This window comes from Orcinus orca, chromosome 6 (genome assembly GCF_937001465.1).
Source record: "Orcinus orca chromosome 6, mOrcOrc1.1, whole genome shotgun sequence".
NCBI classification, from domain to species: domain Eukaryota; kingdom Metazoa; phylum Chordata; class Mammalia; order Artiodactyla; family Delphinidae; genus Orcinus; species Orcinus orca.
This window is the reverse complement of record NC_064564.1, coordinates 15,064,488-15,088,013: the sequence shown is the minus strand read 5'-3', so window position 1 is coordinate 15,088,013 and position 23,526 is coordinate 15,064,488. Positions and strand designations below refer to the sequence as shown.

The window sequence follows — 23,526 nt, the reverse complement described above, 5'->3', positions numbered from 1 at the left end:
GCATATTACAGGGACTCACGTTTGCCGGACTAAATGAATGTGATCGTGACAAATGTATATCCTTATGAATGTATCAGTACAATGTGAGTGTATTTCGAAACTGGTTTTTCTGAGCATCAGTCATTTGTATATTTGAATGAGTGAGGAAGGGACAACTAATGTGAGAATGTTTGGCGGGAGGGAGTTCTGGGGAAAGGAAGTAAGAGACAGCAGTGAACAGATGTGAATGTCTCTCTCACTCCTACACTACACCCTCTGTCAGCTTTCAGAATTGGGCCTGATGTTTTTCCCTTCCTCTTGGCACTATCTAAATTCTCTCGCACTGTTAAGATCATTCCTATTTGGAAAGTAGCACAGGCCTATTTCTTCCCTTTTGTGGAGGAGGATGAGGCGCTGGCTTCCTTCTTCCAACAGATATATTTTCCTTCCTTTTTCAGACTCTCAAACTCTACTTTCAAAGGGCATACGACACGGAGATTGAAATAACTTGTTCAACAACAACCTCAAGGCCTGTAAAATGTCATCTTTGCTACTAACCCCGGAACCTCATACATCACAGGCAGACACTTTTTATACTTTAGAGAAGAAGAAAAAGAATACAATTCTTGGGTTTCCCTGGTGGCGCAGTGGTTGAGAGTCCGCCTGCCAATGCAGGGGACACGGGTTCGAGCCCTGGTCTGGGAGGATCCCACATGCTGTGGAGCAACTAGGCCCGTGAGCCACAACTACTGAGCCTGCGCGTTTGGAGCCTGTGCTCCGCAACAAGAGAGGCCGTGATAGTGAGAGGCCGGCGCGCCGCGATGAAGAGTGGCCCCCGCATGCTGCAACTAGATAAAGCCCTCGCACAGAAACGAAGACCCAACACAGCAAAAAATTAATTAATTAATTAATAAACTCCTACACCCACTATCTTCTTTAAAAAAAAAAAAAGAATACCATTCTCCCTTTCCCCCTAATTAACTGCGACCTGGGCTACTAAGACCCTCAAATAACGGCAACAGAAACTCAGAATTTCTAAATGAAAATAGAAGAGCAGACTTCCCTGGTGGTCCAGTGGTTAAGACTCTGCACTTCCACTGCAAGGGGGCACGGGTTTGATCCCTGGTTGGGGAACTAAGGTCCCACATGCCCCAGGTGCGGCCAAAACAACAAAATAAAACAACAACAACAACAAAAATAGAAGAGAACCTAGAGAATACAGAAGACTGAAAAATCAGGATTCAAATATTTCCTGAACCCTTCTCTTGTGTCTAACCAAATCCTATCAATCATCTAATTCCCAGCCCAAGTCCCTGGCACCAGCACGTTTCCGGCACCCGCTGACCTCACTCCTCCCAACTCCTCCTCCACTTGCAGCCCATGCTCCACCTGGACTTTCTAGGGTTTGCAATTGCCTGCCAGGTGATTCTGTTCATTTCATCTTCCCGTGTAGATTACAACCACTTTCCCTTCTATGCTCCACAGGCTCCATGGCAGGCTCTCAACAAACACCTACTGATGGAACAACAACAGTTTCAGATGTCGTAGAATTTTAGAGCTAAAAGGAATCCTAAGATCTTTTTGTTCAATCCCCTGATTTTAGAGGGGATAAGCAGAGGCCCAAAGAGTTAATCATTGGTTCCAGACTGTCTGTTCAGCTCAACTCTATACTTGGTTCCTCCCTAGATCCCTGGTCTTCCCTATCCCGACCTCCAGCCCTACGTTCTCCTTTTTTTTTTAAAGCTTATATTTAGTTGGACAGATTGATACATGTGTTATTTATTTAATTTTAAAACTTATTTGGCTGTGCCGTGTCTTAGTTGTGGCATGCGGGATCTTTGTTGCAGCATGTGGGATCTTTAGTTGTGGCATGTGGAATTTTTTGTTGCAGCATACGAAATCTAGTTCCCTGACCAGGGATCGAACCTGGGCCCCCTGTATTGGGAGTGTGGAGTGTTAATCACTGGACCACCACGGAAGTCCCAGCCCTATATTCTCAGTGAACCGCTGCTCACACTTTGGCCTGACAGTGGGAAGAAAAAAAGATTAGATCCAAAGACCACAACCTCCTTTCAAAAGGAGGTTGGGATGACCATCGTGGTGTCCAATGGTAACAGGGGGCATTGGAAAGAAAGGGGCACTGACTTGAAGGGGAGAGGAGAGTCAGCAAGAAGGTGGCAGGAAAGGAACAGGGTGGGAGGTGGAGTGTTTACAGAGCCAACAACCAAGTCTAAGCAGGATCCAAGCAAATCCAGTTCTTTACCAAAAGGCATTTAGACCCAAGTGGAAACTGATGAGAGTAAAGGGGGAGAGGAGAAACACCAGACAAACTCAGATCTGGTTCTGACTCTGCCCTTGACAAGAAATATAATTTGGGACAAATTATTTAATTGTCAGGTCCTCAGTCAGACTCAGAATCATGTATTCTCTGGTTTGGAGCAAGTCTTCCTTCCAAGGATTTGCAATCAGGTTTTACATCTTTAAGAGCTGGGAAGGGGGTGGAGGGATAAATTAGGAGTTTGGGATTAACATATACACACTACTCTATATAAAATACATACCCGACAAGGACCTACTGCATACCACTGGGAACTATACTCAATATTTTTAATAACCTGTAAGGGAAAAGAATCTGAAAAAGAATATATATATATTTGTATAACTGAATCAGCTGGCTGTACACCTGAAACTAATACAGCATTGTAAATCAACTATACTTCAATTAAAAAAAAGAGCTGGGAAATGTATCGCTTCAAGCGGAAACGTTAAAGTGGGTCTTCTTTCCTTGCAGAATGCTGTAGTCTGTTTACATCACAGTTTACTCAGAGCCTGCTGTTAAGTCAAAATCCCACGGTTGTTATTTTAGTCTGTTGACACTGCAGTTCCATATTTTACCATGTGACATCATTAAAGTTAGGAATAAGACATTTCGGGGCTCCTAAATTATGACAGATGTATGGTAGTTAGGTGCTTTTTCTCAGAACACCCTTTTAACGTGTACTGTACTACACGTGCGAACCATACTCAAAAAGAAATGTTGATCATTTTCAATTAAAACACTGGATGGCAAAGAAATACATACTTTTAAAACATTCCTTCTCTCAAAGTTCACAATACCTGAATTATTTTATAATCTGTTATATTTGCCTAAACTGATGATGCTATTTTTTTTAGGTGTTTACATTCGAATTCAATCTCTATGCTTAAAGCCTGCTGTGAAGTTAAAACCCTGTGACTTTCAGTCTGAGACAGTTACGTATTTCACATTTTACTACAGAGCAGAAAAAAGGCAAAATTAAAAACCAAAAACAGAACCTCAAAATTACGCTGATCATTGGTGACAAAACGCTCTGTTTTAGAAATACAGAGTAGCCCTTGAAGTTATTGTATGGACACCTTCTGCCGAGCTGTATCCTTGGCCATCTATTTTTAATCCCTTTCACACAGTCAGAATGTTAGATCTGGAAGGGACTTTTGAGGTCATCTGACCCAACCCACTCATTTTCCAAAGGAAGGTAGTAAAGACCAGAGATGTCAGTGACTCACTGAAGTCAAGCAGGAGATTATTAGTACAGCTGATCTGGAACCTGTATTTTCAACTCTGAGTTTTTGTTCTTTGTTTGCTTTTATTTATATTTGTTTTTTGAATTGTTTTAAAATTTGAAATATTATTGCACTGTGTAAAGTAAAAACCAAAAACTCTTCTAACAGACCTCCCTCCCTCCTTCCCATGCCATCCAACTCTTTGGGGGAAACCACTATTAATAGTTTGGTATATACATATCCAAATTCCATGGGTGTGTCTATGTACATTAATACACAGACATATGGGTATATACACATGCCAAGATTTTTTAAAAAAAATTTTTTTTGGCCACACCGTGGCACGTGGGGTCTTAGTTCCCCAACCCGGGATCGAACCCACACCCCCTGCAGTGGAAGTCCGCCAAGATTTTTTAAAATAATTTTACTCCAAACTAGAACCTAACTAAACCAAAATAAAGCAATTTTGGAATAAAATGGGAGTTCTGAACAACAAAATAAATATCATCTTTAGAAATTATCATGAAATTTGACAACAGCTCTTCAGGAACCAAGATAAGGCTGTGTCATGCTTGCTATGATGCGCGGCCCAGATTCCCCTCCAGGATTGAAGGATTTATTCCCCCCAACTGTTGGGAGTGCTGCTGGCCGACAGCCGTGAGCTGGAGAGATCTGCCCTGACTAAGATCCCATCCACTGAATGCTCAGTGTGGAAGTATAAAGGCCAGGCCCCCTGATGCAATGCAAGACTCTGAAGGATCTTTGGGGTGTCCTACAGGGTCCATGGAGGCCTTGTTGCAACTGCCTGACAGCCCAGCTTCTTCCTCTGCCCGAAATCTACATCCTGTTCTTCCCTCCCCACACCTCCCCAGGTATGGATCCCGAGAGCCTTCCCCCATCAACGCCCTACATGCCAATCTCAGAGTCTGCTTCTCCAGTAACCCAACCTGCAACAGGCAATCAGACAATCAGACAATCAAGATACATTTTCTCCATGGCTGCTAAATCGATGAAGACTTCTCATTTTTCAAAGAAAATTTCTGAAAATCAAGACATCCAACGAATACATATTTCAATTCAAGTCACTTTTTCACGTGCGTAAAACCTTTACAATTCTATGAGAAAACGTATTTCAAAACTAAACACTGGAGTTTCTGGAGGCAGAAAGCAGAGAAGCTGCTATATAAACTGTTGGAGAACTAAGAGCATTGCAAACAGGTGCTCAATAAATAATTGTTGAGCTGAATTAAAAAAGACTGTCAATAGACTTGCTTTTTGCTCATGGCTGGGTAAAGGCTGGATTTCTCTCTCTGCTTCTCCTTTTGTTTCTCCTCGTGCCTCCTTTTTTTTTTTTTTCTATTTCTCAATCGCCTTTCCTCACTTCCTTTATCTTTTTCCTTTCCAGTATCTCTCCCTTTTACTTCTCAGTATTCCGATCGCTATGTTGGTTCCTCTGTCTCTCTCCCAAATTTGCTCATGTTCTGCATCAAATGAGTAGAAACAGGAAAGTCCTGAGCAGAAGGGGTCAGGATGGATGCTCCAGCTTTGCCAGAGCAATTAGCATAGCTGTTAGTTCAGAGAGGCAAAGGGTCAAATCCAGGCTAAGGAAGGAGAGACGTGGGGACAAGAAGGTCAGAGTCAACGAAGGAGGTCTCAGTGAGTACAGCTGACCTCTGACTCCATTCTTTGTGCTTCAGGAAACACATCAGGCTCTGGAGATGCAGAGAGAAAAGACAGAATCGCAACCCTTAACACATTAGGGTCGGGACTTCCCTGGTGGTCCAGTGCTCCCAAGACTCCATGCTCCCAATGCAAGGGGCACGGGTTTGATCCCTGGTTGGGGAACTAAGATCCCGCAGGCCGTACAGCACGGCCTAAAAAAGAAAAATCATATAAAAACACATTAGAGTCAAGTGGAGAAGTCGGTAAACAGTCATGAGAGGAAAGAAAAGCAAGGGGGATTAGGCTTCCCCGAGAAATGACATTTCAGATAACTCTTACAGGAGGCCATGAGGAGGGCACTACAAAGGCGTGGAGGGGATGAGAGAGCTTGGCCCAGATGTAGGATGAGAGGAGGCAGAGGCAGGGCTTGAACTGTGATGCTGGTTGAGTCAACTCATGAAGGGTCCTCAGTGCTATGTGTGGGGCGGGGGTTGGAATTTACCCTTTGGAGCAGCGTGTTATCAGTCTTACTTAATAGGATTAGTTAATAGGATTAGTTTGGTACTTTAGAAAGATCATTCTGGGATCAGAAGAGAGGATGGATTGCTAGGGATAGAGGCAGTGAAACCAGTTGGGGGGGTTACTACAATGTGCCAGGCAAAGGGTGATGAGGGCGTGAACTGAGAATGTGGAGCTGGAGGTACACAGTGAAAGGAGAAAAGGGGTCCGGATGAAGAGACCTAGGAGCAAGACTCAGAGCTTCAAAACGAATTGCATGTGGGAGTGAGGCAGAGCAGTGGCAGACACTCCTTCCTGAGCTTCTCACCGCCTAAATATCTTGAAATGCCAGGAGTGCAAGGTCCTGACTGCCCTTTTCTTGGGCCATTACTCCAGGCTGTGCTGGCAGCAAGGAACCTTGAGGGGTGAGGTACTAACTCCCTTTAGAACCAAGAGCAGCCTTGCTAATGCTCAGTATTGAAAGCAGTGGATTCCCTGGGCTCCTTGTTCCTCAGCTGTGGTGCAGACCCACTGTGTGCGTAGTATTTATCTGGGTCTCTGCGTCACCCCTGTGGCACAAGGTGGGCCAGGAGAACCTGTGCAAACATGATGCTCACGCCCCTTGCTGCATTGTAAGAAAGTTCTTTGTCTCTGACCCAAGCATCTCTTGTCTTCTACTGTAAAACAGTGGTGACTTTGCCATAAGTAACAGGCTAAGTTATTAGCTTGTAAGATGGGGACAACCAAACCCTGGACCCAAGAGGGAGAAGGAAGATTTGCAGCTAGAGTGATTTGGTGTAAAGTGATGCCCTTCCTTAGGGGGAGGAACTGGTGTGTAGGAGCAAGATAATGAGGTCAGTTTTATTGATGTTGATCGTAATTTACTGTCAACTAGATCTGGTCCTTGTATATAAGTATTGATATAGGAGCTCACAGACCTGTTGGAAATTCTGCCCCTAATTGAAGCAGGAGTAGAAATCCCCAGAGGTTGGCAATCTCACATGCCCACATGATACCCAGCTGTCCACACTTGCAATGCTTTTTCTGTATATTCTGCTGGCACCTCCCCAGAACGCAGGTGGCAAATAAACTTCTTAGGAGAATCCGAGTAATGTGAGTAACCAGCTGACATTGACTCATTTTATTTACTTGGTTAAATGTACAGCTTTATCCAGTAACCTCAACTCTAGCAAGAAAACCTATTTTGGGGGGAACTCCTCACACATCACCCCCTCCTCTTTCATTTCCGGTGGTTCCTGCAAAGAACCAGTGATAGAAGGGAAAAGGCATTTGGGGTGAGAGAGAGGAGGAGTGACAGTGGAGGAAAGAGCAAATCTAAGACCTTTCTTTCTAGGCAGGAACCCTGTGTCTACTGCCAACCCTGGCTATGTAGCAAGCGTTCAGTTAAAGTTTCTGAAAAAGTCCTTCATTTTGTTTTTTTCATCCATTACACAGTCCTAAACAATTAATGTTTATATTTTGATAACCAAGATTTTAATACTATTTTTTCTTTAAGGTGTGGACCCAACTGATAAAATAGCTCTTATCACTTACCCGGTTATTCAAAAGCTGATGGTTTAGGGGTGTCCAGGTACTCATCTTTGCCTGCACTTTGGGACCACCTATGTTTTTTGGAGGTGCAAATGCCATCATGAAATAACTGGATATTCTTCCATAAGAAAAACTATACCTGTAGAAGAAATGAATCATATAATCTTCAGAATACTAAAAACACTAATACCATATAATCTTTTAGTACGTTGGGACCAGGGAATGGGAGGGCTAACATTTATTGGGAACATTTTATATGTCAGGAACTTTTATGTTTGCTCAATTAAAACTCGTAACAGGGCTTCCCTGGTGGCGCAGTGGTTAAGAAACCGCCTGCCAATGCAGGCCACACGGGTTCAAGCCCTGGGCCGGGAAGATCCCACATGCCATGGAGCAACAAAGCCCATGTGCCACAACTACTGAGCCTGTGCTCCAGAGACCGTGAGCCACACTACTGAAGCCTGCGTGCCACAACTACTGAAGCCCGCACGCCTAGAGCCCATGTTCCACAACAAGAGAAGCCACCGCAACGAGAAGTCCGCGCACCGCAACAAAGAGTAGCCCCTGCTTGCCGCAACTAGAGAAAATCCACGCACAGCAAGGAAGACCCAACACAGCCAAAAATAAATAAATAAATAAAACTCATAACAATCTGGTGAGGTGGTGGGTTTTAGCTCATTTTACAGATGAAGAAAATGAGGCTCACTGAAATAATACTCTCTGCCCAAATTTATACAGACAGTAAGCGGAGAACTGGAAATCAGACCCAGGTCTATTTAACTCTGCTTGATTTTCATTGAACCATGGGAGAAATCCAGAATCTCTCCTAGCTAAGAACATACCATATTGGCCAGAAAGAAGAAGTATTTATAAAATCACAGTGCAATATGAAAACAGTCTATCTTTGTCCCTTGTGACCTTCTTCCTCCCCTCTTATCTTTCTGACATCTAGGTAACAAGGGTTCTAGCTGGATACCACATTTAAGAGGTAGAATGGTACAACAGATAAAGCCAAGACTTTGGATACAGACAGATTTGGGTTTAATGGGGGAAATGTGCTGTTTTTAGATGTCCAGTACTAAATATGTCTTCCTTCATTGGATTAAAGCACTCTAGTTTCCATTAGGAATTATTTTTCCCTCATTATTTAGAGTCTGCTCTGTTGGTTAATCAAGGTGGCCTCCCCCTCCCCAGGCATGAGACCAAGCTAGGCCAGTTTACTTTTTTTTGGGGGGGGGGGGCTGTACCACTCAGCTTGTGGGATCTTAGTTCCCTGACCAGGGATTGAACCCAGGTCCACAGCAGTGAAAGAGCCAAGTCCTAACCACTGGACCACCAGGGAATTCCCCTAGGCCAGTTCACTGAAGCTGGCTTATCCTTACTTTACAGCTGAGGTGGTCATTCAAAGTACCATAGGTGCTCTGAGCAGACTAACAAGCTGTTATTGCTGCCTCAACCTTCGGAAGCCCCTCGTCCTTTCTTACTCATTTTGTAAGCCAGCGGATACAATAAATCAACCTCCTCTTTAGCTTCCATTAGCTAGAATCTATTTCTGTTGTTTGCAACCAAAACTTTTTACCTGATACAGTTTGGATCCTGGTTCTAAAACTTACTAGCTGTGTAACTTTTTGCAAGTTATTGAATCCATCTCAGTTTCCTGATTTGTAAAATAAGGGTGTGCATATCTACCCTCAACTGCTGTTGCAAAGGTTTGAGAAAAAAGGCTCAAGCAGAATGCCTGACAGATGAGTGGTCTTGATAAGCAGAATCCCTGCAGCCTTTCTTAGAACTCCCTGTCATTTACAGAGTGCCTCAAAGCCTGTCCTTTAGAAGCCCACAACAAAATATTTTAAGGTGAAAAATATTTAAACCAGACTGATGGTATTTTCAGTATATATCCTCCATGTTTCTGCTTATTTGTGCTTTTCTTCCTCTCTGTAGGTAGATTTCATATCCAAGGAAGTGGTGCTGAGTGAGGGGGCTAGGACTTACTTGCCTGCTTGATCTCTGGGCTGCGAAAATTACAGCAACAAATACTGGACAGCTCTTTTAAAAAAAAGTCACTAGTGTTTAGCTGATAGAGGATTCCCCAAATGCTAGATCTGAAATTTTGAGGCTCTCACTTGACATGTAATATTCTCTCTCAGGTTTAAGTTAGACCTGAAGATAAAGCCAATGTTTTAAAATCTCAGGGTTTTAAACAGTAGACAGTATCTTCCTACAGTTTTTTGCTGTCACCACTCCACTGGCATAAGGGGGCTCAGATCAGTCCTTATATTCTTAGCTCCAAACAGCTATGTTGCAAAAGGTGTAAGAAATGATTTCATTACAGTGTTATTAATTGGCAGCTATAAAAGTACACGTGGGCTTCCCTGGTGGCGCAGTGGGGGCTTCCCTGGTGGCGCAGTGGTTGAGAGTCCGCCTGCCGATGCAGGGGACACGGGTTCGTGCCCCGGTCCGGGAAGATCCCACATGCCGCGGAGCGGCTGGGCCTGTGAGCCATGGCCGCTGGGCCTGCGGGTCCGGAGCCTGTGCTCCGCAATGGGAGAGGCCACAGCAGTGAGAGGCCCGCGTACCGCAAAAAAAAAAAAAAAAAAAAAAAAGTACACGTGAGCAGGCAAATTATAGGTACAAAGCATGGTCACTGAATCTAGATCTGCCCAGTTAAAAATCACATATTTCTTTTTTGTTATTGTTATTTATTCATGTTTGACCTTTCTTCTCTTTAAACCAATTGGTTTTTTGTTTTATTTTAAATTTTTATTTATTTATTTTGGCCGCTCTGTGCAGCTTGTGGTATCTTAGTTCCCTGACCAGGGATTAAACCCGGGCCCTCGCAGTGGTTAAGAATCCACCTACCAATGAAGGGGACACAGGTTCGATCCCTGGTCCGGGAAGATCCTACATGCCGTGGAGCAACTAAGCCCGTGTGCCACAACTATTGGGCCTGCGTGCCACAACTACTGAAGCCCGTGTGCCTAGAGCCAGTGCTCCACAACAAGAGAAGCCACCGCAATAAGAAGACTGTGCACCACAACAAAGAGTAGCCCCCGCTCGCCGCAGCTAGAGAAAGCCCACACTCAGCAACAAAGACCCAATGCCACCAAAAATAAATAAAATTTTAAAAAAATTCTATAAACCCAGGCCCTCGGCGGTGAAAGTGCGGACCCCTAACCATTGGGATACCAGGGAATTCCCTAAACCGATTGTTTTCAATTTTTTTTTTCAGGGCCATAAAACTCTTTGAGAATACGATGAAAACTCCTGCTGTAAGCTGAGACACTCTCTCTCTCTTTCCAGTTTGTGTAGGAAACAATCTGACTGATTCTAGGCACAATTTCTGATTAGGACAAAGTAGCTTTTCTAGGGCCTCCCCAAGGCCTTACACTGGTTGTTTTCTTTGTCCTGGGTCCTCAGAGCTAGAAATTATTTGAATTAGGCTTTCTTCAAATCAACTTGAGGAAAGTTTGGTTTTCAGGAGATGGGCCAGGCCGGGAGAAAGAGACCTCTTGGTAATAGTCTTGCTGAAGCAGGCAAATGGAGGTGCCCTGCTCTGTCTTTTGTCATTATCTTTTTACAGTTTTTCCTCCTCCATCCATTCTAGAAGATGGGCACCGTGCATATTTGCACGCCCACACCGGTTCACAGTATAGACCACTCAGACACTTTTATACAACATACATAAAAATAACAAGACAAAGCAAGTTGTCTTCCCTCCTTCAACATACAAAGCTTGCTGTTGCTTTTTTTTTTTTTTTTTCGGTACACGGGCCTCTCACTGTTGTGGCCTCTCCCGTTGCGGAGCACAGGCTCTGGACACGCAGGCTCAGTGGCCATGGCTCACGGGCCCAGCCGCTCCGTGGCACGCGGGATCTTCCCGGACCGGGGCACGAACCCGCGTCCCCTGCACCGGCAGGCGGACTCTCAACCACTGCGCCACCAGGGAAACCCACTGTTGCTTTTTTATGACCTCTTTTCCCCTTAATGGCTGTCGTTGAATGTTAATCTTTAATTTTTCTTTGGATAAAAAGGAAGAAAAAGGGCTTATGGCCCTTGCCCCCAATGTGTGGTTCTAGTTCCATGTTTAAAGGCAAAGATAGTTCCTCTGGTAAAGTTCCAGTGGCCACGTACTTCCAATCCCATCTTCTAAGCCATTCTTCACACTGTCACCATTATTCAACTGCACTAAGGACCTTATTAGGCCTGTATTAGAGGTACAAAGACGAGAGTCTTGGCTATAATGGAGCTAAAAGTCTACTGCTAGAGAGGTTTCTTTTTGTGTTTGTTGTTTTCTTGACAAATAAAAAAGGTATATATTTAAGGTATACAACATGATGTTTTAATACATGTATACATTGTAAAATGCTTACCACGATCAAACTATTTAACATATCCATCACCTCCCATAGTTACCGTTTGTGTGTGTGTGTGTGATGAGAATACTTGAGATCTACTCGTTTAGCAAATTTCAAGTATACATTATTATTAACTATAGTCACAATGCTGTAGATAGGGTCTCTAGAACTCATTCATTTTATAACCAGAGGTTTGTACCCTTTGATCAATAGCTCCCCATTTCCCCACCCCCCCCAACCTTTGCTAATCACCACTCTCCTTGGGAGGTATTTTTAAAAAATACCTGTCATTTTTCAGCTCAAAAACCTTCAGAGGCTTGATAATGGCTACAGAATATCCAGGCTTCTTAGCATGCAAATCTAGGTCCACTATGAACTTACCTCCACCTACCTTTTCAGCCTCATCCTCCTTTCTCTCCCTTCATGCACTATCTGCCCAGACACACTGAACTTCAGATCACAGAACATGGTACAAAACTGATGCTTCTTTGCTTATGTGGTTTTCTGACACTGCTCACCTGAATCCTAAGCTCAGTAGTACGTACGTAATGGGTGCTCAATAAATATTTGTCAACTGAATGAATGAATACAACAGTGGAGGGGAGGCGGTTTAAGGATTAAGACTAGTGGAAGGGAAGGATAAAACTCAACATTAGGAACTGACCACTGGTATTAAACTCAGGACGATCGGATTTTTATTTGGAGTTTACAGAGTGGAAGAGGATTGAGTTTCTATACTAACATACATCTCACCCATTGTACATTGCAGTATCATCAGAGGAGATCAGATATTATCAGGAAATTATCAGGAAAGAGGGTATGGTTAGACTTAAATATGAATTCATCTGATATTCAACTAGGTAGAAACAGAAAAACTATAATACCGTGCAAAGAGCTAGTGCTTGATAGGCATAGAAACAATTATTTGTTGGTTGTTAATTTCAGAAATATGAAGCATCTGTCACTTGAACTGCAGCTGAAACGGAGCAAAATGTAATTCCCGGGGGGCACTGCCAAGGTTTGTGAGAGACCCAGGAGGATCTGAGAGAGGAGCTCTCAAACGAAAGTCTCCATCTTTTTCATGCACTGCCCACTGCTCTCACCTCTTTTGGTTCGTCTTTCTCTTCAAGCCTCTGGCGCTGGTGTTGCCATAGTTGCTGTTTCTTTGACTCTGTCTAGCCCCCACCCCTTCCAGTAGTCCAATCACCGCCTATAAATCTTTTCGCTGGCATCCGGGGTCTCTTAGGCAACAATGTGTGGTCTCTTGATTGGTCAGGAGATCCTGGAGGGCTGGCTCCAAAATTGGGCGCATGGATAAAACGAAAAAGTGTGAGCGCCAAGAGGGTGGGAGGGACTGCAATCTCCCAATATAATGCTAGTACGAAGATGCAGCCGATCCCGAAATAAACAGCCTTAAAAGCCCTCATTCAAGACGTGTGTTCCAAATCAGGCCAACCTACTGAGCATGCCCAGTTACATCGTTCTGGTCGCTCCAGGGTTCCAAAATGTGAACTCCACTTCTCCGGGTTTTAAGAGTGGCCGACAGGTAAAAGAAGGTTGGAGGAAAAAGAATTCTAGAGAGGTTCAGTGAAAGAATAGCACCTGCACACAGGAAGTGGAAGAACGTGGGAAAACTGCCCAACGCACAAACTCGCAAATGCTTCAACATGACTTTTAATCTATTGGATTAAAGAATTCAGGCCGATTGACAGATACACCAGGGAACCAGCAGATGGCATGCCTTAATAAGAATAGCTCCAAATTTGGGAAATTTTAGGATCGGTCTAATTTAATTAATTAAATTTGTGGAGTATCCACCATGTAATGAGAGGCGGAGTGAGAATGCAAGGATTAAAAAAGAAATCTATTGAGGAAGCCTGGAAAATGCAAAGTAGAAATAACTACTGTAAGGACCACAGTGATAACTACTGTGATAGAACTATAAACAAGTGTTAGAGAAAAACAGAACATTCAACATTTCAGAACGGAGCTTCTCTGGTAAATGTAAAGCAGTTCTTATGGGCAGCAGCTAAACAAACAAACAAAAAAGACTTTCTCACTATCTAATATTTCCTAAAATAGATAAAAATGTACTCCTATGCAAACAAATGTAAACTCTATGTTTGTAACGTTTCATAGTTTTGAAATAGGCAGTTTTGAAATGTATATCTCCCATTTAAAAAGAAAATGAAAAGTGAAGCTCATAGAAGTTGTTGCTTTCCGTGAGTTGACAAAGGATCAGTAAGTGGCCAAACTGAAATTAGAACCTAGGTTGTCTGAATTCCAGCCTAGTGGTTTTTCCGCATGATCAGGTTGTATGTAAAATGAATAAACAAAGCCTTTTTGCAGGGCCAGAGGCCTGGGGGAGGTAGGTAGATGCAATACTAAATTACCGTGTATTACCAGTTAACATGTATGGTTTCAAGACGGGTTCATCCAGAAAGAGACCAGTTTTAACAACATGCTGGGAGAGTGCTGTGTCTCTGTGAAGTTCCCGCGCATTAAAGATTTTCTACTGGTGGTTACAACATTGAATGAAAGAGAGATGGGTTTAAAGAGAGCAGAACACTTTAACCCTGTTAGAGCTAAATATTTTTATCCATGAAAATAAGGTCCCTTTCTTCGATCCTCTCAACCAGCACCCTCTAGACCTGTGTTCATGGTGAGCGCACTGGCTCAATATCCTTGATAATTCAACATTACTTTTAAATGAAATATTTCAACCACAAAGAAAAGTTTAGAGACTTGCCTAAGAAACACCCTGTCTCCCCACAGAGATTTTTAAAAATGTTAACATTTTGCTTCCTGTGTGTGATTAACAGTTGAAGCCCCTTTTGCATGCTTCTCAGATCTCATTCCCCACCCTGCTTGCCTAGAGGCAACCACTATCATGAAATTAGTGTGTAGCCCACTAGTCCACTTTTTATGCTTACTATATATACATGGTTGATCTCATAAACAATACGGCGGTTTTAGAGAGCTATCATAACTTACATATCTTGTAGTTTGGTTTTTCCACTCTGTTCTATTTCTGAGATGTGATCATGTTGATACATTCAGTGATAATTTCTACATCATTCCCACCTCCCGGTGTGAACCAAGATATGTTCTATGCCTGACAGCTTCAATGTGTCCGTGTGTAAATTGCATAAAAAATGTGCTAGCAGCACATCTCCAGAAGATCTGCAGGTACAAGGGATCTGGAAGTACATGAAGCAGGTCCACACAGATTTTCACAAACGCTCTTAGCTGCTTCACTCACCCTCAGTAGAGGCAGTGTTGGCTCCACAGGACACAATGACTTGACAAGAATCAGCCTAAGGATTAACACTACTTTCTTTTTTTTTTTTTAAATGTTACTGCACGAGTAGTTATTTATTAACGAAATTGAAAATGTCTCTTCAGATCTCTTTTATGATGCGCTTTCCCATAGCTCATCTTCTGACATTCAACTGTATTTATGGCTGTCTCAGCTCAACATTTTTTATCATTTAGGGAACACCTTTAAAAAGATTATGTTAAAATATACGAACCAAAATTTACCATCTTAACCAAGCGTACAGTTATGTTAAGTACATTCATATTGTGGGACAAGATCAAAATATTACTTTAAGTCCTGTGTGCTACCAGAGATCAAAATGATGCCTGTGAAGTCTAGGTGGAAAACGGACGAAAAGGAAGAGAAAGGTAGGTAAAATAATGTAGGCAAAAGGAGGAACAGTTTTGGCTTGAAATGAATCCAAACTCAGCCATTAAAACGCTGTGTGACCTTGGGTAATTCATTTAACCTTTCTGGACCGTTCTTTTTCGCGTCTGAAAAATGAGAGGTTGGGTTTAGATGACTTCTAAGAAATCTTTCAGTTCTAAAATTACTTATGTAGAAAAAGCGAGGAGAAACGTTTCCTAAGGAGCAAAATATGGGGGAATGCCACCAATCATCCACAAGCTCCACCTGCCCACTAAGGTGTTGGTAAAGAAGATATAAACTGTTCATGGGCAGGTATCCTGTCTGCTCTGTTGTTTCAGCCTGGAGCTCTGCAACAGGCCAGTTGACTACCTCCACCTGAACCCAGTGCCACCCTCAGCAGCTGGTGACCCGCCTCTTAACCATCTCCAATTCCCGGGTCCCCGGGGGCACACTGGTTCTCAAAACAGGTCCTGGTAGTCTCGCAATACTAGCATCCCAGGGTTGAGAGATGAGAGTCGCCGCGCTGTCTCAGCAGGGAAAAGAGGGATGGCTTTGCAAAGGGGGTTATTTAAGAAAAACGCTTCCAGAGCTCGGAACGACACCGCAGTGGATAGGAGGCGCCAGCACCACCAGCGGCTCGAAACCGGGAAAAACGAGGCGAGCGGAGCGAGTATCAGGCCCCTGGGCTCAAAATGGGAACGCTCGGCCGCGCGTGCGCAGCGCGCCTGCGCCGTGCGTGCGCGCGCGCGCTCGCTCCGCTGGCCGCGCGCCCCGGCGCTCGCGAAAGCTCGCGGTCGCTTTGAGGCGCGCGCTGGCGGTCCTCCTTCGCTACGTTTACCTGAGGGACCCGCGCCCACCCACGGCCGGCGCCGCAGCCCCTCTAGGAGCCCGGACCCGAGGTGTGAGGTGAGTCCCGGAGCGTGCGGCTCCCCTGTCCGGCTCAGCGGGAAGAGGGCTCGGGGAGTGTGGGGACTGAGGAGGTGCTGCCGCGGCTGCCCGCTGCTCTGTCTAACCCTATGCCGAGGAGCCACCAGCAGCCCCGGCAGCTCCTCCTCAGGGATCGTTATTCTCGTCGCGGCCGAAACAAAAGCCTTGGGTGCCGGGCTGTGGCGGGGTGTCTCGGAGCTTCTCGGGGTGGGCGGCGGGCCGGCGGGGCGCGGGGGAGCGGGGTTTGGGGCTGGGGGTTGAGGCGGACAGATGCCCGCGGACAGGATTAACCCTCGCGGTCCCGAGCTCGCGCCGGACAACCTGTGCGAGTGTGGCCCGCGTTCCCTCCGCGCCGACCCCGGCCCAGCCCTTCGCTTCGGTGGGCGCCGCGGGGGCGTGTGGCGCTCCGGGGCCGCCCGGGGCGTGGTGGAGGGCGCGGCCGCCGGCGGGGAGGACAATGCACCGAGGGCTGCGCGTCGGGGCGCGGCGGTCCGCCCGAGACCCGCGTCGAGGCTTCCCCGGGCCCGGGCGGTGTCTCAGCATCTGACCGGCCTCCTGTTTCCAGTCCTAAAAGTTGTTCCCTCCCCGCCCTCCAGTCAGTTCGCAAAGTCTGCTGCTCCCTCCTCGAGGCTTCCCCCGCTGCCCGCTTTGATGCTCTGTGTGTTTGCCCTGGGGTACCGCGGGGCAGTTCATCCATAGCCTCTGAAATAAAGCTGCTGTTAAAATATTTCAAGACGTTTTAGCAGCTTCCTAGAGGCTTTTGAAGAGTTAGGTGCCTCCTCAATAAGAGAAAGAAAGACGGCTGCTTCTTTTTTTTTCTTTTCTTTCTGTTTTCCTTTTTTTTTTTAGAACAAAAGCACATGCCACTAATTCAGGCATAGGAGTCAACTTAAAGTTGCAAAATATCTGCTGTAGGAAGGAGGTCCAGTTTTTGGCCCATAATTAAAATGAAAATTTGAATTTTGGTTCCCTTCTAAATTTAAAAGGATGGAGCAGCAGAGCAGACTAGCAGCTATGGAAGTGGATAACTGCTATATAAAAACAGCCAAACAAGATCTTACTTTATAGAAGTAGTTCTCATAGACCTGTCATGTTTATTTACAGGAATTGGGTTACTTGGCAAAGCCAGTACCGCAAGAACAAGGAAACAAAGACCTGACATTGGGGATGTTACCTCCCTCTTCAGCCTTCTTTTAGCCTTTAGCGGTGTGCTGACAGTCAAAAGAATAGATAAATCAGTAGTTTTGTTATTAAGCGTTTACTCCTCAAGATAATGCTTTCCATCCGTACTTTTAAGCAAATCAATACCATCTTTTTCCTCCAGGAAAAAAAAAAAAAAGCATTTGCTTGAACTACCTACCAAACCACAGCATAGAGGTAATAAGACAGGAAAGTGGTGTAAAAGCTTAAGGGGGCAGGCTTGCAAGGATAGAGCTGAAGATAAAAGATAATTGAGATGCAACCCTTCTCTTACCGGGTTGCCTTTTATTTAGTGCAATAACATGTTCCTCCTCTACCCCCCAAGGGCTTTGAAACTATCAGGAAAATAAGAAGGTGATTAGTAAAGCCTACCATCCTACCTTCTCTTTCCTCCTACTTTTTTTTTTCTCATCCACTAATATTCTCTACCTCCACATCTCTCTTGAATCTACCACAGTGTCCCATTAATAAAAGAAGAAAGGACCGTAGGCTCTTTCATTCCTTTTTTCATCTTAGCTACTATATTCCTCTGAGCTTTATTCTGTGCTTTGAACATTTAGGTGGCTTTTTCTTGGGAGTCCTATAATTGAGATATTTGAAATAGGGAGGGTTGAGGGGAATATAATAGTAAAGTGCACATTCTTTCTTTGTATAGTACAATGTGAAAGCTTCATCATTGGGCAAAGAGAGGGGAGTTTTTAACTCACAATAAGTCCTCTGTTTCCCACTTGACAGGAAAAAAAAGTCTCTCCCCAACTTAAATTTCATATTTGTTAGTAAAACTATGAGATTTTATACTGAAAACTTATTCTGAGCATATTAGTTTGTTGGTGTTAGGCTGCTATTGACTTTATTTTCTTTAAGAGACAGGTGGTAGGAAACAGTTCTTACCACATCTTTACCTTCTTTTGCAGGGGAGAGCAGTGTTGGCCTCAGGTTTGTTTTTTTTTAACCCCTAAAACTCTAGAATTAGGGCTGCTTAAAGCTGCAGGTGCCCACGTAAAGAGCAATAGTGCAAATGAAAAGCAAGACTTTGAAATATGTTCGAGAGATTGTTCAGTGTAGGTTTGCGAAAAGATGTGTAGCAGGGTCTTGAGGAAAGAAATGAAGGTTTTTAATAGTGGCATTTCCATAAGGCTAGGGATAAATGTTTGAAGAGTAACAACTCTTCATTGGCTAGGAAGCAATTTTAACTGACTATTGCATCAAAAATGATGGATCTCTCTTTGAATTCCAATTTGTTATACTGAGAACTAGCGACAGTTTTGGTGGATCCAAGGAATGCACTGCAAATGAAGGTTGAGATAAATATAACTAGGCTAGTCGGCTTAAAAAAAAAAATCCTGGTCCCCAAATTTTATCTCACTGAACTAATTTTATAGTCAAAGCATACAACCATGCTAAAGGGAAAAAAACAAAAATCAGGGGCTTGATATTAGACCATTTTCTGAACAAATTTTAATTGAAAAGGGAAGCCAAGGCTGGAATGTCACCTGATTTTTTTTTTTTTTAGTCCAGAATATGGCTATCTTTTAACTTTCCAGTTTTGTTTTTAGATTCATTTTAAAAGATCTTCTGCTTTCTCTAGTCTTAAAAGTATAATTTGTAAAATGGACTGGATTTTGATGCCTACCATTCATTTAAATTTTGAACTTAGATGTATTTGTTTTTCCTGTGTTTGTTTTTCTTTCTAAGCCAAATCACTCAGCACACTGGAAGATTAGATTATCCATTGTAATCAGTAGATGACAAGATGAACTTTAAAAATTACAGAGATGAAGTAGGAAGGAGATACTCTGAGATTAATAGGAATCTGCGACCTATGAATTAAATATGGAGCTGCATAAATTTTCTTTTTGCCACCAGGAAACAGTATTTCTAGAATGAATTTATTTTTTAAGTAATAAGATATGGAAAACAAAAGGCCAAAAACCACATGGGTTTTAGGAAAAGGAACCTAACACTTAGAGCAGTGAGTATGCTCTGAATGTATATTTTGCTCTCCAACAAGATGGTAATTTACTTGAGAGAAGAAACTCTTTAGAGGTAGTCATTGCTAATCCTTGTAATGCATTCTTGGAAAACTCCTCCGAAAAAAGACAAGGAATATTTCTCCTGTTCCCATTGTAGCCACCGTGTTTGAGGCAACCTTTAGATGGTATTTCTGAATTGGAAATGCAAAATGTTATCTACATTTATAGAGTGTCAAGAAAATTAAATCTAAACTGAGAATGATGAACCAGATCACTTTCTGTACAGAAAGTGTGAATTGGAATAGAATTGCTGAACATAATCTTTTGTCGTAGGACCCTCTTGACAAGCCCTCAGGGCCCACTGTTGTCATTGTTTCTTCTGGGATTCCGCCTGCTTTCCTCTTCACAGTTGCCATCTCCTGCTTTTCCCACTTGAGTTCTTTGGGTCTGGCTTTGTAGCCAGCCTGGGAAGACAGTCTTCCAAGACTGCATCCCCTTTATTGCTGTTCTTCAGGACAAATACTCAGCTTATTTTAAGGGCTTTTACTTTCTGTCATCAAAAGAAAACTGGTAAATTGGGTAATACCAGATTCCTGATGTTACACATTGATAAAAATTAAAGTGTATGTTTAAATGTATCTATTCCTTTTTGTTTTGTGATGAAATGATAATCAAGTAGCTTAATCTGAAATCAGTTTTCCATGTTATATTGCTCTGTAGAGAAGTGAATGTGCCTCTTTTCTCAGGGTTAGGGCATGAACAACTGCTCACTTTTTACTGGGCCCTGCCTCCTGAGGCTGTTCACGCCAGTTATGTTAATCCAGCAGTTCCCTTTATTCAGCGGAGATTCTGCAGATTCTTATAGTAAAAAAATATAATATCAGTAAGAATGCCAGAAGGACTTTAAACCTTTATTTAATGAGTTGCTATATTTTGGCAGTATCTCTTGGGGTCCCGAATCTTCTCTGTGTCCTGCTGTCTAGAACTTCAACTTACAGCTTTTCCAAGGATGATTCTACCTTAGGAAAAATGACTGTTGCTACCCATACTCACATGATCTTGATTAGAAGCAGATATTTCATTATGTTATTTAAAAGCAGTTTAGAATACATATCAAAATTTTTTTAGGGCTTCCCTGGTGGCGCAGTGGTAGAGAGTCCTCCTGCCAATGCAGGGGACGCGGGTTCATGCCCCAGTCTGGGAAGATCCCACGTGCCGTGGAGTGGCTGGGCCCGTGAGCCATGGTCGCTGAGCCTGCGCGTCCGGAGCCTTTGCTCCGCAACGGGAGAGGCCACAGCAGTGAGAGGCCCGCTTACCGCAAAAAAAAAAAAAAAAAAAAGTTTTTTTTAAAACTGTGTATAACAACATTTGATTCAGCTGATAAGTGATGTGATTTTTTTCAGTATTGAAAATCAGTTTTTGACTCATACTATGTTGATCATCAGTTTTTTGCTTTTCTTACTACTTACAGTAGGACAGTTTTTTGTTTGTTTGTTTGTTTGTTTTTTTGCGGTACGCGGGCCTCTCACTGTTGTGGCCTTTCCCGTTGCGGAGCACAGGCTCCGGATGCGCAGGCTCAGCGGCCGTGCCTCACGGGCCCAGCCGCTCCGTGGCATGTGGGATCTTCCCGGACAGGGGCACGAACCCGCGTCCCCTGCATCGGCAGGCGGACTCTTAACCACTGCGCCACCAGGGAAGCCCAGTAGGACAGTTTTGTGTCCCTTGGCTTGTTGCATAATTAGCAGCCAATAAATCAGTGATTCAGCTAGTATTCTTGTCAGCCAGTCAGCACACATTTATAGATTTAGCAGAGTTAAATTATCCCATACACAAATAATATACGACAGATTTTTAAATAAAATTTTAGCATTTATAATATTTTATTTATAATTTTTTGTTTTTGTTTTTTTGGCCACGAGGCATGCGAGATCTTAGTTCCCCAACCAGGGATGGAACCCTATGCCCCCTGCAGTGGAAGCGTGGACTCCCAACCACTGGACTGCCAGGGAATTCCCTATAATATTTTATTTTTAAACAACTGAAATAGTTTTATTCTGTTCTGTGTATGTATCTTTTTGACAGAAGTGATATATATATATATATATATGCTGTTTTGCAAAACATTTTTAAATTTTATTTTTTACTTATTGTTACTGTCTTACCACGTCAACGTGTACAGATCCTGCTCATCTTTTTTAGTGAGTATATCATGTATTGGTTGTACCATAGTTTAACCAGTTACTTATTGGTAGACTTATAGGTTGCCTCTGGTTTTTATTTTATAAACAATGTCGCACTAACATTTTGGTTATACATCATGTGTACTTGTGTTTACTTTTTTTTTTAAATTTATTTTTGGCCGCATGGGTCTTTGTTGCTGTGCGCGGGCTTTCTCTAGTTGTGGCGAGCGGGGGCTGCTCTTTGTTGCGGTGCGCGGGCTTCTCATTGTGGTGGCTTCTCTTGTTGTGGAGCACAGGCTCTAGGGTGCGCAGGCTCAGTAGTTGCGGTGCACGGGCTTAGTTGCTCTGCAGCATGTGGGTTCTTCCCAGACCAGGGATCAAACCTGTGTCCCCTGCACTGGCAGGCAGATTCTTAACCACTGCGCCACCAGGGAAGTCCCTGTGTTTACTCTCTTAGAATAAATTATAGAATAGGTTTTCTGGATCAGATTGTACACATTTTAAGGGCTTTTGATGTACGTAGCTGTTTTTTTTGAAACACCAACTAGTTTACATTCCCACCAGTAGTATTTGAAAGTGGGGAATTCCCTGGCAGTCCAGAGGTTAGGCACTTTCACTACCATGGCCTGGACTCAATCCCTGGTGGGGGAACTAAGATCCCGCAAGCCACATGGCCAAAAAAAAACCTATAGTATTTGAAAGTGTTGGAATGTTGAAAATGTTCTTTTCCCTGCACCCTCTACTATACTGTGTTCTGTTATTCTTATTTTGCCTATCTGATTGGAAAAAATGTTATATATCATGTTCACATGTTTTTAGTAGTAAAGTTGAATATCTTTTCATGTGTTTGTTGGCTATTTATATTTCTTTTGTAAATTTATGTCTTTTTCCCATTTTTCTATTAAAGTATTCTTTACCTGCTTTTTAAAATATTCATTTTATGTATTACTTTTGCTAAGCACACAATTATGTACAAATATCCTATACTGTTAAATTACTCTGTTTTAGGATAGCATTTCTCAAAATATGATTTATAGATCACCTGTAATAGAACCTGAGATAATCATTAGAATGCATATCATTTTCCAGAGGTTCCAATTTCTTAGACTTATGGGGGAATCTATGAATCTGCTACACATTAAGATTAGGGCACCTCTGATTTGGGGGAAATATACATTCTTTAAGATTTTTACTATTCCTATTTTTCTTTTTGTCTCACGGCATTCCACTGGTTTTTTTTCTTATTTATTTTAATAATCATAAACTACTCTTGATGTATTAAGATTATACCCCAGCCTAACATAATAATTTTACAAAAATGTTTTGATATGTGGAAATTTTTATTTTTTATTTTTTGGCTGTGTTGGGTCTTTGTTGCTGTGCGTGGGCTTTCTCTGGTTGTGGCGAGTAGGGGATACTCTTTGTTGCAGTGCGCAGGCTTCTCATTGTGGTGGCTTCTCTTGTTGCAGAGCACGGGCTCTAGGTGAATGGGTTTCAGTAGTTGCAGCATGTGGGCTCAGTAGTTGGGACACGCAGGCCCTAGAGTGCAGGCTCAGTAGTTGTGGCGCATGGGATTAGTTGCTCCATGGCATGTGGAATCTTCCCGGACCAGGGATCAAACCTGGTGTCCCCTGCATTGGCGGGCGGATTCTTAACCACTGTGCCACCAGGGATGTCCTGATACATGAAAATTTGAATGTCGTAGTACATAAAGGGAAGCACTTTTGTAAGGTGGTGGGGAGCCTTGCTTGTAAATGAGGCAAAAGGAATAATTGAGAGAAAAACAAGTAAATAGAGTAGGCAGAAGTATAAGGGGGTTTCTCATCTAGTTTCAAAAACCCAATGAGCTATTACTTAGTTTCTTCCTCAAGTTTTATGTGGTAGTCTTCTTTGAACCATATATTTGAAACCCATACTGCTTGAAAAATAGATCAGTCTAAGTGAAATTTTTGAAATTTTTATTGTTATAT

General features: G+C 43.1%; 2 protein-coding genes across 8 annotated transcripts in view; one reads left to right on the top strand and one right to left on the bottom strand.

Moving 5' to 3' along the window:
* FBXO16 (F-box protein 16) overlaps positions 1–13,042 on the bottom strand; it is a 169,399-nt gene extending 156,357 nt beyond the window's left edge. For all 6 annotated transcript variants that reach the window (XR_007477732.1, XM_049710717.1, XM_004270706.3 and 3 more), the window contains exons 1-2: positions 12,692–13,042; positions 7,237–7,372 (exon numbers count right to left, since the gene is read on the bottom strand). Coding sequence is in view for 5 of the 6 variants with exons in the window: in XM_049710717.1 (XP_049566674.1) it covers positions 7,237–7,335 (99 nt within the window). In the remaining variant the exon portion in view is untranslated. The remainder of the gene's footprint in view (positions 1–7,236; positions 7,373–12,691) is intronic.
* Positions 13,043–16,049: 3,007 nt separating this feature from the next.
* The window catches only part of FZD3 (frizzled class receptor 3), a 97,102-nt gene continuing 89,625 nt past the window's right edge, over positions 16,050–23,526 (top strand). For both annotated transcript variants that reach the window (XM_004270709.2, XM_033429832.2), the window contains exon 1: positions 16,050–16,182. The gene's annotated coding sequence lies outside the window, so the exon portion shown is untranslated. The remainder of the gene's footprint in view (positions 16,183–23,526) is intronic.